General features: G+C 36.8%; 1 protein-coding gene across 3 annotated transcripts in view; it reads right to left on the reverse strand.

Annotated features, from left to right (window-relative positions):
• Positions 1-13,980, reverse strand: part of VPS50 (VPS50 subunit of EARP/GARPII complex) — a 137,009-nt gene that overhangs the window by 81,215 nt on the left and 41,814 nt on the right. For all 3 annotated transcript variants that reach the window (XR_010945518.1, XM_067746400.1, XM_067746399.1), the window contains 2 exons: positions 13,352-13,450; positions 11,571-11,711 (listed from right to left, as the gene is read on the reverse strand). Coding sequence is in view for 2 of the 3 variants with exons in the window: in XM_067746400.1 (XP_067602501.1) it covers positions 11,571-11,711; positions 13,352-13,450 (240 nt within the window). In the remaining variant the exon portion in view is untranslated. The remainder of the gene's footprint in view (positions 1-11,570; positions 11,712-13,351; positions 13,451-13,980) is intronic.

Genomic DNA, 13,980 nt, shown 5'->3' on the forward strand with positions numbered 1-13,980 from the left:
CTCTTCATTGGTTTAATCCATTCACTTATTACTAGATACCTAACACTGCAACTCAGTTCAAGTCCCAATTAATGGGTGATTCCTTTAGTAGAAAACCAGGAATACCAAGGCAGAGGAGTGCCATATTGCATTTCCAGTTCAATGTTCTTACCACATAGCAATGATAGCAACGAAAGCCTTGAATTAAGCAATTTAGAAAATATTCACACAGTGAGCCACCCCAAAGAACTAAATAGCATGCCTTAAAATTTTTTTAAGAATATATGGGAAATAGAGGGCTTCCCTGGTGGCGCAGTGGTTGGGAGTCCACCTGCCGATGCAGGGGACGCGGGTTCGTGCCCCGGTCTGGGAAGATCCCACATGCGGCGGAGCGGCTGCGCCCGGGGACCATGGCCACTGGGCCCGCGCGTCCGGAGCCTGTTGCTCCGCGGCGGGAGAGGCCACAGCGGTGAGAGGCCTGCATACCGCAAAAAAAAAAAAAAAAAAAAAAAAAAAGAATATATGGGAAATAGAAATTTACTTATCAAACATTTCTCTGTGTTCCAGAGCTATTTTCCACTTCCATTCTAAAGCTAGTAGTACCAATTTATTCAGGAAAGGTTGAGAGGTGAAAAGAAAAGAGGAAAAAGGTGTAGTATTTCAGAACTATCAAAGATCATGCAGAAAAGGAGGAATATTTTAAGTAACCTAGTTTTTTTTTTTTTTTGTAACTCACAACCTCCATACAGATAACATACATGTCTAGTAACCAGAGATCACAGGTAACAAATATCCTGGGGGGTCAGGATTTAAAGAAGATTCACAAATCCAGATGTTACAATGCAAAAAGCCCAACACAGCATTACAACTAACCTTCACTATTCAAACATCAAAAGTCACTCCTTAATCAAATCTTGATTAACACTTTCACAGAATCCACAGATCTGATTTCCAATCTCATCACTATCAGTTAAGAGTAAAACTTTGTACCTCCCATCTCTCCTATTAACCATCCCAACCAACCTACCTGGTCAAAATTAAAATCATGAAGTTAGCTTCTTAAAACGAGCAACATCTCAGCCTTAATTATAAATAATAAATTTAATAAGAATCTAGAGGCCATTTTCACAGAACAGTGTAAATCCAGAAATGAATATATGCAGCCTTTTCAAACCTGAAGCACACAATGAAAAAAATGTCACCTTTTGAAAGGTGCTTCGGTGCAAAGTGGTAAATATGGAAAAAAAAGGCCGTTAAATTTAGCCCTTTAGTTCACATTAATTTACTTTTATACCCATCAGAAATCTCTATTACCAATTACCTCCAAAAATTTCAGGAAGATGATTTTTTTATATTAAAACATCAAAATAAAAATTCTTAGGAGTATCCTTAAAGTATTATTATGTTCTTGTTTCACTTTGATTTATCACTCTAATCACATCCTGACAAACATAAAGGGAGCAGATGTTTGGCATCCTCACAGAGATTTAAAACTCGTAGTGCTGCCATCCCCACCCCCATCCAAACACACACACACACACACATAGATGGATTTCAAAGAAAACAACAAAGGCTTATCAGCATCTTTAGATGAATGCTATTAGCACAGTGAGCTCACATCACCAGAAGCTGCTGGAAAGGACTACTGTTTAGCTGGGAGGTTTCTGGAAATATGTTGCAGGTCAAAACAGCACTAGGCCCAGGGAGCTAAAAATATCTCTGGGAAGGCTGAACTCTGGACCTAAATAAGTGGCTGGGCCAAGCAATTACAAGATCTCTCCAACCTCTAATTACTTCTGCAAGGACCAAGCTGTACAAAATATGAATAGCTTAGGTACTTTCTAATCATTGGAAATCAGAGTGGTGCTCAGTATAGTGAACTGGATGGCACATATTTGGGCATGGGTCCCAACTCTGTGACTGACTTGGTCATGACTCCAGCATTTCACTTCATATATTAATGCCAAGGGATAAAGCAAATAACCTAGAGTCTCTCTGAAGTTTTAAAAACTATGACTCTCCATAGGTAAAATATGCATATGCTATAGCAAAACTTTCCTTATACTAAACCAGATTCATTCATAATTTAAAAACATGAAGTCCGAGCCACAACAATCAGAGAAGAAAAAGAAATAAAAGGAATCCAAGTCAGAAAACAAGAAGTAAAACTGTCACTGTTTGCAGATGACATGATACTATACATAAAAAAATCAAAAAGATGCCACCAGAAAACTACTGGTGCTGGTCAATGAATTTGGTAAAGCTGTAGGATACAAAATTAATGCATGAAAGCTCTTGCATTCTTACACACTAACAACGAAAGATGAGAAAGAGAAATTAAGGAAACAATTCCATTTATCAGTGCAACAAAAAGAATAAAATACCTAGGAATAAACCTACCTAAGGAGGCAAAAGACTTGTATGCAGAAAACTGTAAGATAATGATGAAAGAAATCAAAGACGACACAAAGATGGAGAGATAAACCATGTTCTTAGACTGGAAGAATCAATATTGTGAAAATGACTAAAATACCCAAAGCAAGCTACAGATTCAATGCAATCCCTACCAAATTACCAATGGCACTTTTCACAGAATTAGAACAAATTTTTTTTTAATTTTTATGCAAACACAAAAGACCCTGAAGAGCCAAAGCAATCTTGAGAAAGAAAAACAGAACTGGAGGAATCAGGCTGCCTGACTCCAGACTAAACTACAAAGCTACAAAGTAATCAAGACAGTATGTATGGTACTGGCACAAAAACAGAAATATAGATCAATGAAACAGGATAGAAAGCCCAGAGATAAACCCACGCACCTATGGTCAACTAACCTAAGACAAAGGAGGCAAGGATATACAATGGAGAAAAGACAGTCTCTTCAATAAGTGGTGCTGGGAAAACTGGACAGCTACATGTAAAAGAATGAAATCAGAACATTTCCTAACACCATACACAAAAATAATCTCAAAATGGATTAGAGACCTAAATGTAAGGCCAGACACTATAAAACTCTTAGAGGAAAACATAGGCAGAACACTATATGACATAAATCACAGCAAGATCCTTTTTGACCTCCTAGAGAAATGGAATTAAAAACAAAACTAAACAAATGGGACCTAATGAAACTTCAAAGCTTTTGCACAGCAAAGGAAACCATAAACAAGACGAAAAGACAACCCTCAAAATGGGAGAACATATTTGCAAACAAACCAACGGACAAAGGATTAATCTCCAAAATATATAAACAGTTCATGCAGCTCAATATTTAAAAAACAACCCAATCCAAAAATGGGCAGAAGACCTAAATAGACATTTCTCCAAAGAAGACCAACAGATGGCCAAGAAGCACATGAAAAGCTGCTCAACATCACTAATTATTAGAGAAATGCAAATCAAAACTACGATGAGGTATCACCTCACACCAGTCAGAATGGCCATCATCAAAAAATCTACAAACGCCAAATGCTGGAGAGGGTGTGGAGAAAAGGGAACCCTCTTGCACTGTTGGTGGGAATGTAAATTGATACAGCCACTGTGGAGAACAGTATGGAGGTTCCTTAAAAAACTAAAAATAGAACTACCATACAACACAGCAATCCCACTCCTGAGCATATACCCAGAAAAAACTGTAATTCCAAAAGATACACGCACCCCATGTTCACTGCAGCACTATTTACAATAGCCAGGACATGGAAGCAACCTAAATGTCCAACAACAGAGGAATGGATAAAGAAGATGTGGTACGTATATACACTGGAATATTACTCAGCCATAAAAAGGAACAAAATTGTGCCATTTGCAGAGACATGGATAGACCTAGAGTCTGTCATACAGAGTTAAGTCAGTCAGAAAGAGAAAAACAAATATTGTATATTAACACATATATGTGGAATCTAGAAAAATGGTACAAATGAACCTATTTGCAAAGCTGAAATGGAGACACAGACGTAGAGAACAAATGTATGGACACCAAGGGGGGATATGGGGAGTGGGATGAACTGGGAGATTGGGACTGACATATATACACTACTATGTATAAAATAGATGACTAATGAGAACAGACTGTATAGCACAGGGAACTCTACTCAGTGCTCTGTGGTGACCTTAATGGAAAGGAAATCCAAAAAAGAGGGGATATATGTATACATATAGCTGATTCACTTTGTTGTACAGCAGAAACTAACACAACATTGTAAAAAACAAAACAAAACAAAAAACACAACAACACAAACATCTTGGTGAAAAAAGTCATTCTCATCTCCCAGGCATTTTATCATTAATACTAAATATGTATTTACACATGAAGACATATGTAATATGTATGGTGTGAATGATGCCAACTTGGAACTAAGTAACTAGTACCCTCTAAATTGTGAAATACACAGAAGGGGGCTCCTTTACTACCATCCTCAGTTTTGTCTAATTGCTGCTAAATGGCCTTAATCAAATGGAAAGCTTAATACTATAAAACAAGCAAAGCTTGTGTTATCAGAATATATAATTTATCTTTCAAAGTTTCAAGTAATAAAATGCTGTGAAACCCTATGCTAAGATTATCACCAAAAATGGGCAGTATTTAAATGTAAAAAGACCAACTAAGAATATGGTTTCTTGGCAGGTTTTGAGAATGGCTTTTTACCAGTAAATTATTTTGTTTCTGCTGGTAGCTGTGTACCACGTGTTAAAAATAGGTTGGCTCTTTAACATTTACCCCCATCCTACACACACACACACACACACACACACACACACAAAATCACCCAGCAGTCTAAGTTACATTGATAGTTTTAAGGGTTCATAGACTTGGACATCACACCTGAGCCAGTTTCAAGTGACTAGAAAACCCCTTCACTTCCAGCCAAGAGAGGGAAAGCTGGTTACTCAGATAACAGCAGCCCAAAGCATGTTCTCCATAGGCACTCATTAGTTCCAGCGTATGGCAGAAACCACCAAATCATCATACTTGGTTGAATCCAGTTAAACTAAGCCAGACAACCTACTGTTCCTTTCACTTGCCCTATGCTCTTCTTTCATGCCATTGCTCAGGATATTTCCTCTGTATCCCTGTACTCAGCCACATACATCGTGCTTCTTGAAATCCAAAACCAACTCAAAACTTGCAGGCTCCTCTTTTGCCTCCTTAAACCCTTAAAGAACTGTGTTGATCCCATTGACACTACTGTATATGTTGTTTGAACTTTTCTTATTCTACCTCTGATCATAATTAGTATGACCTTACTAGGTTTCAAACTCTTTATAACCATATTTACCCTTGCTGAGCTGAACCCATTACTTGACTGATTAACAAAAGCTGGGTAATGACAAGGGAAACTGGTTTACACTAAGTCAGAGCACTAAGAAAGTGGAATCTTGCATCTTCTATCAGCATCCATGAAACAGTAACAGGCTAGCTTGTTAATCTGCAAGTAGGATAAAATTTCAGACCCTTCACAGTTCTTGACAATCCAAAGAGTAAATGGCAGGGAAAAAGGAAGAGACGGATAAACTTTCCTTATCTTTTGATCATTAAGTTTTGAATATTTAAAATTACCAAAACTTATTTTTTATTTTACCTTAAATATTTAGAAACCAATATATAACTCTTATATTAAAAAAATATAGGGGCTTCCCTGGTGGCACAGTGTTTGACAGTCCGCCTGCCAATGCAGGGGACACAGGTTCAAGCCCTGGTCTGGGAAGATCCCACATGCCGCGGAGCAACTAGGCCCGTGAGCCACAACTACTGAGCCTGCGCACCTGGAGCCTGTGCTCCGCAACAAGAGAGGCCACGATAGTGAGAGGCCCGTGCACCGCGATGAAGAGTGGCCCCCGCTTGCCACAGCTAGAGTAAGCCCTCGCACAGAAACGAAGACCCAACACAGCCATAAATTAATTAATTAATTAATTTAAAAAATATATATATAACTCATATAAAAAATTAGCTGGGTGCTACTATATAAGTGGTAAGAATGTGACATCTGAATTCTTAGAGTATTTTAAAACTGATCTGATAAAGCAATCAAGTAAATAGCATTATTCCTCCAACTGAAAAGGTTTCTCTAGTAAGAAAGGAAAGGTCCACTCACCTATCCAACCAAATCAACCAAATTAACCTCAACAATCAATTAAATGTCCCTGTTTAATTTCCTTCACATGCTAAATATGCTTGAGTGACAAGCTACATAAATTAGTATTGATATGCTACCTTCTGGTATCTGACAATTAAGCTATTAAATATAAAATACTCAGCATTCATGTGCACAGGAAAAAGGATAAAAGCAGACACTACTGATGAGGAGCATAATTTGAAACACACTTTCTAGAGGGCAATTTTGGAAATATAAACCAAAGCCTTTGGCAATGCAATTTTATTTTTCATTATTTATCCTAAAGAAATAATTAATGATGTGTGCAAAGATTTAGCTTTAAAAATATTTACTACAGGGCTTCCCTGATGGTGCAGTGGTTGAGAGTCCGCCGGCCGATGCAGGGGACACGGGTTCGTGCCCCGGCCTGGGAAGATCCCACATGCCGCGGAGCAGCTGAGCCCATGAGCCATGGCCGCTGAGCCTGCGCATCCGGAGCCTGTTCTCCGCAACGGGAGAGGCCACAACAGTGAGAGGCCCGTGTACCGCAAAAAAAAAAAAAAAAAAAAAAAAAAATTTTACTACAGTGTTATTTATATTATTTCCAACTTTTGTCATTATGATCATCAAAGAATAAGAAACTGGTTAATTAATCCACAGGATCTCTTACAATGAAGTACTGTCAAGCCACTAAAAGGTATGTGCATAGCATATTTACTGAAATGAAAAATTGTTTATAAAGCAGCAAGTGGAAAAAAATGTTCTAAATCTGTGTACAGCATAATCCTACTTTAAAAAGCTATTTGCTTATATACACATTAAAAGAACCAGCTCTGCATACAGAAATATTATTTTTTATTTTCTTCCTTTGCTTATCTGTATTTTCCTACAATCAATGTTTTAGGTGTATAATTTAAAATACATGTATTTTAAGAGTAAATATATTAATTAATGATTGCTGAATTTGAGCGACTACTTATATAATCAGTATTCTAACTCCATAAAGACTGTGAGTGATATAAAAACATATAAAGAGACTAGTTTAAGAAGTCAGAAAACAGAGAAAGGATAAGGAGGCAGTTAATTCTACAGAAAACCCAAAACAAGATGGTTACTACAAATGAACATTAAATTTAGCACTGAAATTCCTGGCAGCTTATCATAGAGAGTCTGTATACTCTCATACTATTTGATAAGAGAAAATATATTAATTCTTCACAACAGAAAGTGCCCTGAGAATTTAAGAACAGAAATAGCTTTTTGTCTCAAGAGGAAATTTCTCTAGGCTCTTATATGAACATCAAAATAAACTATACCTTCAACAGAGATCTTACTAAAAATATTTATTGACCCTCAAACTGCCACTGAATTACAATTCAATATCAAGAGGTAGTATTTATAAGCATCAAAAATTTAAAAACTAGAAGAATGGAACATTTGATGAGCCTTTAGTTGGTCTTTCTATGATGTATGCATGTAAAAAACCTGTAAAAGTACATGGCATGGAGAAAGTGCTCAATGTTGGTTTTCTTTCCCTCTCACTTAATCAAATCTGAAAATTGATTAAGTCAACACCGCACAAGTTAGAGACGAAGAGGTCAATCCAATATACTTAAGAAATATTTACTAAACACCTCCAATGTGCCGAAAGGAGAAAATACATATTGAAATTATTTCAGAAAGCTTTTTCTAAAAGAAACATTACATTTTCCCCCAAAGTATTATTACATTATCAAGTTCATTTCAAAAACAGAACTCAGGGGCTTCCCTGGTGGCGCAGTGGTTGAGAGTCCGCCTGCCGATGCAGGGGGCACGGGTTTGTGCCCCGGGCCAGGAGGATCCCGCGTGCCGCAGAGCGGCTGGGCCCATGGGCCATGGCCACTGAGCCTGCGCGTCCGGGGCCTGTGCTCCGCGATGGGAGAGGCCACGGCAGTGAGAGGTCCGTGTGCCGCAAAAAAAAAAAAAAAAAAAAACAACAGAACTCAAAACTCATTAAAAGCATTTCAAAATGAACAGTTGAAAAATGGTTGAGAACACTGCAGCCAGCTTAGCCAGCTCTATTATCATAAAATTAATCAACAGTATCCTAATTAACATCTTGAAATAAGCTCCCAAGGGAAACCCATCAGCCTGCCAAAAAAAAATGTTAAAAAAACAACATTTTTTTTTTAAAAACTGATGCATACTTCATAAACTTTCAAAAAACCTACAAAATGTTTCTCTACAAGGTCACTAAATAAAGAGCTTCCACTTGGTGTCTTTAAATCTCTCCACAAACTGGTGTGAACATGTAGGGTACATCAATGTATTGATAAACGCAATCACAAAGAGGCTTTTTAATCAGATAAAATAACCACTATGCCCCTTTACATTGGCCCTTGCCAGAAATGAGATTTAATTCTCATTTGAAACTTTTGCTTCTAAGGAGTAGTCCTTTATTTGTGCTTCAAGATAATGTACATATTTTTTAAAAGAGCCTAAATTACTGATCTAAAAACTCTTAAGTCGATACATTCAAGAAAAAATAGGAAACTAGACAAGGATAAACTATAAAAAGAAAAATTGTGCCTTTAATTAAATCACTTAGAAATTACAGTTTAGTAAAGAAAGTACATTCAGTTACAAAATGACTTCAAAAAGTTCAAAGTCAACTTTTAAACTTAGAGCAATGGTGACAGAACACAAATGGCAGACACTTCATAATGGGGACAGTATGCTGCTGGCCTTAAGAACGCTGAAGTTCTCTGTTTACCAGAGAAAATAAAAAACAGAACACTAATTTTGCCCCAGGTTTCTTTGTAAAGGAATGTCCAAAAAGATGGAAAAAAAAAAGGAGTTCAATTTCATTCTAGCCCATTTAGTAATAGACTGACATCTGTGAGTGGTTTAAAACAATACTGTGGGGCTTCCCTGGTGGCACAGTGGTTAAGAATCTGCCTGCCAGTGCAGGGGACACGGGTTTGAGCCCTGGTCCAAGAAGATCCCACATGCCACAAAGCAACTAAGCCCATGTGCCTCAACTACTGAGCCTACGCTCTAGAGCCCGCGAGCCACAACTACTGAAGCCCGCATGCCTAGAGCCCGTGCTCCACAACAAGAGAAGCCACCGCAATGTGAAGCCCGCACACCGCAACAAAGAGCAGCCCCCGCTCGCTGCAACTAGAGTAAGCCCACGCGCAGCAACGAAGACCCAACACAGCCAAAAATAAATTTATATTAAAAAAAATTTATAAAATAATACTGTGAATAAGAACAAGCAGATGATTATCTCTCTTCATTTCCAATCTCTTTCCATTTAAAGGAAACAAAATGTTCCCCTCTTTATAGAAACACTATCCCTCTATCAACTCTGATCAGTATACTATTTCATTTATTTCAATCTTTTTTTTTTTTTTTAGCTTCTGTGATTATTACTCATAACCATTATCACTGTTTTCAAGTGCTCAGCAAACGGACAGAAAGGCTACTATTACCAGACCCTGTGCTGAGCAGAGGGGATCAACAGTAAGATCCGTTGCCACATTCCATAAGGCAGAGGGCCTGGTCTTTTCAAAAATGGGATGCCATGAAAAATATAAGAAGGGGAAGTGATTGTCTAAAATAAAAGACATGGACATATATACACACCAAATGTAAAATAGATAGCTAGTGGGAAGCAGCCGCATAGCACAGGTAGATCAGCTCTGTGCTTTGCGACCACCTAGAGGGGTGGGATAGGGAGGGTGGGAGGGAGACTCGAGAGGGAGGAGATATGGGGATATATGTATATGTACAGCTGATTCAGTTTGTTGTACAGCAGAAACTAACACACCATTGTGAAGCAATTATACTCCAATAAAGATGTTAAAAAATAAAAGAATAAAAATAAAAGAGCTAAACTGATACAAACTATCATATATAAAATAAACAACAAGGTGCTACTGTACAGCACAGGGAACTATATTCAATAGCCTGTGATAAACCACAATGGGAAAAAATACGAAAAAGAACATATATACGTATAACTGAATCACTTCTCTGTGCAGCAGAAATTTTAAATCAACTATACTTCAACACACAATTTTAAATCACTTATTTCAATTTTTAACGTTATATTTAAACTTTTATCTATGATTAAGGACTTCCTTCAAAATACTGCTACTATACAGAGAAAACCAACTGCCCAAATGCCTCGGCTCTTCCTTCTCACTTCCAAAATCTGCCAGTCAACACCATGCACATACATCCTGAGGGCTCTGTTGTTTCTTTCTTACCTGACACTCGGTTGCCACATATGCTCCTACATCAGTATTTCATCAATAATTATTATCAGTTAATTTTAATTAGGGCAAAAATGATTCCCAATTGCCATATATTGAAAAATTAAGAATTGTACATCCTAATACAAGGCTCCTTCACGAATCACCTCACTTGCCTGAGTCATGCCATTCCAGATCCTTGATATGTGTTCTCACCAGGAAAACATATTTAAGTTTCCTTCCATCAGCTTATTGATTGAACATCTAAGGCTTCCTTCCATTCTTCCTCTACTGAGCTAACCACTTTAATTTACAGAACTCAGTTACTAAAAGTCCACATCTTTTCATCAAACTAAATAAATAAATCTGATATGAGATAATCTCTTCCTAATCTTACCTGGTTTAAATAGGTCAAATATAACTCAATATTATAAAACAAATTAAAACCTACTTAGGCTTATAAGAGATATTCACATCCCTGTCTGCCAGTAACAGCACTGACTTAAATACTTCCAAGAAGCCTGAGGTAATTTCTAAACGTCCTTAATTTTTTATCAAGAATAGTGCCAAAGAAAGTGGGCCACCTTAAAATGCATCATATTCTTCATCTCATTATTCAGCTCCTCTAAGTCTGTTCTTTCAACATTAAAGAACCTATCATACCTAATTCTGTTAATAAGTATCAAACAGAATTCATGCTTTACCAGGCTTCCTTTAAAAGCAAATAGCACCCCCATTCTCCTAGAGGTTCATCATTCTCTTTCCCTCACACTACATCAATCCATCAGCAAGAACAATTCGAAAGGAGAACCCAACTCAGTTCACTTCGCACCTGTGGATTATATTACCTACAGACCTATGTTTCTTTAAGAATGAAAAAGAAAAATTGGTTACAGATGTTGACAGAAGCAACATTTATACACATGAAAAGACTGATTGAAAGTATGTAAGGAAAATCAGCAAAGATGATTGCTTAAAAGCACCCTAGATGCTCACAGAAGAGAGTTAAGACCCTGAGACAGAGGGGTACAAGAAGCTATAAGAGGGGAGAGAGTCCATTTAGAAGCAACCGCACTCCACAAATCCGTACCATCTCATCAACCTTTACTCTTTATGTGACTGAATCTTCCAGTTTCTCTATGAGGAAAAGAATAATATGGGAGAAAAACTGTTTGCAAACATATCTTCAAATAGTAGGCTCTAAAATAAATGAAATATAAACTTAAAAACTAAAATAGATATGAACAATAATTAAGTTATGACATACCGTACAGAGATCCTTATATTGCAGCTTTTGGAATTTTGTATCTGTGTTTCCTGCACATAGTTCCACATAACCAAGAACAACTTGAAACACAGTATTATGAATGGCTTGGGTGAAGTGCATATGAAGTTGATCCATTGCTGTCTATGGAAAGAAAAAACATACAACATAATCTTATATTATTAAAATAAATTTCAACAGATTTTAAAAACACAGGAAAAAATCTTTACCAATTTTAGCTACAGCACGAATAACTATTATACACAGAATTGTAAGTGTTGATTATTTGCAAATAAGCCTGCAAATAACCAGAACATCATACCACTAAAGATAAACCTGAATTATGAACACTGCTCTGTTGCTCTGTATTTATCACTGGTACCCATCCTACCTTTTCCCAAACATGTCATGCATAATCACACCTTTGGATGCCTTCTGCCATCATTCCTTTACATTGTTCAGGATACTCAATGGTCATCTTCTCCAAGAAGCCTTTCCTGACTATCCTATATAAATCAGTACTTTGCATCACTCTATCCACTTACACTGATTTATTTCTTTGATGTTTGTCTCCCTCCCTAGAAGGTAAGATACATGAGGGCCTATATCCAGGTGCCTGGAGCAATGCACATAGTAGGTACCCATAAATATTTAATGAGTAAAAGAATTCATCTAATGGGGGAAATCAGAAGTTATAGTTGTATTTTCAAAGGTCTTTAAACATGTCCCTCGAAATTACCAAATGTCTTCCTTCTAGTATTTTTCCCTAGGTATACCTTCAGATATAAAAACTAATAAAGTACAATAAATAACCAAACTTCTTTATTCTTATTATAAAATGTAAATAGAGTTTAAACAGTTTGGTAAAGCCTTCAATTTCCTTCTAAGACAAGAGACCATTTAAGGGAAGAAAACATTTACACCTATCATGTTTGGATGTTCTCTAGAAAAATGTATAATCCTATATTTGCAGAAGATATAATTAATTTTCAAACTGGCCTCTACTTCAAATTTTTCAAGGAAGCCCTTGAGAAGTAAGAGTATGTAAAGCCATGCATCATGGGAGCAGTGAGGACATTCTGAGGATAACAGAATCCTTTGAAAAATCTGATAAGTGCAACGGACCTGTTTTACAACAAATGTACACAATGCACAAAAGTTTACATACCACTTTGAGGGAGTCATGATGGCTCATCTAGGAACCATGAGGCTCCAAATTTAGAAGTTCTTATTCAGGACCAAGAGTTGAGGTAAAAAAGACTACAATTCTCTCCCACTGAATTATCTCATAATATACTTTTTAAAAAACCTACATAGAATGGTGAAAATATTAACCTTGAGAAACACTTCATAGTTTAAAACAGACTTCTGTAATTTTTTTTTTTTTTTTTTTTTGCGGTACGCGGGCCTCTCACTGTTGTGGTCTCTCCCATTGCGGAGCACAGGCTCCGGACGCACAGGCTCAGCGGCCACGGCTCACGGGCCCAGCCGCTCCGCGGCATGTGGGATCTTCCCGGACCGGGGCACGAACCCGCGTACCCTGCATCGGCAGGCGGACTCTCAACCACTGCGCCACCAGGGAAGCCCCTGTAATGTTTTAATCACACTACACACACTCTGAGCCTATGAGATCATGTTATTATTGTTAATACAACATAAAAATTTACTTTGTTAAATGAAACTTTTTAAGCCCTCTATATTAATAATAATATTCAAACTTAAGCAATCATGAAGATCAACAGATTCCTGATTAAGAAAAAAGAAAACATCCTTTCAAAACTAACCTGTGTTTTTCCAAGAAGTCGATAAGCTTGTTGAACCTTGGTATAATGGTTAATGTCAAAATTCTTGCAGATTTTGGACAGAGCAACATCCAACTGTTCCTGTATAATTAAAAGAGGAGGCAAGAGGTGGTTAAGGAATTATATTTTCAAGGTAGTAAGAAGAAAATATTAAGTAAAACTAATTTCTCACTTTTAACTAATATCTAAACACATTTACCATTACACTGGATTTAATAGTCAAAAACAAATTTAAATAAAAATATAAATAAATTATAATTACCAGCTATACTCAAGTTTATTGAGATGTTATTAATATATGAGTTTTTTAAAAAAAATGCCTAGTGTTTCAAGGGACACAAAATAATTATCATAGTCTCTAAAGGAATTTTAGTTTTTAATTTTACTTAACTATGTTTCCTCAAGCATCTGCTAAAATCTTACAATCATATGAACTGAGTTTGTAGGACTACTGAAAAATAAAACAATCCTTCTGTAAATCACTGAAAAGCAATGATAATTTTCTAGAAAACTACATTGACCTTAAAAGTACATACCTCAAGGTACTGCCCTTTCATATCTAACTGTACCAACTTTGTTTATGGGTTTCTATCTCAATGATTTCATTTTAA

This window comes from Pseudorca crassidens, chromosome 8, assembly GCF_039906515.1.
Source record: "Pseudorca crassidens isolate mPseCra1 chromosome 8, mPseCra1.hap1, whole genome shotgun sequence".
NCBI classification, from domain to species: Eukaryota; Metazoa; Chordata; class Mammalia; order Artiodactyla; family Delphinidae; genus Pseudorca; species Pseudorca crassidens.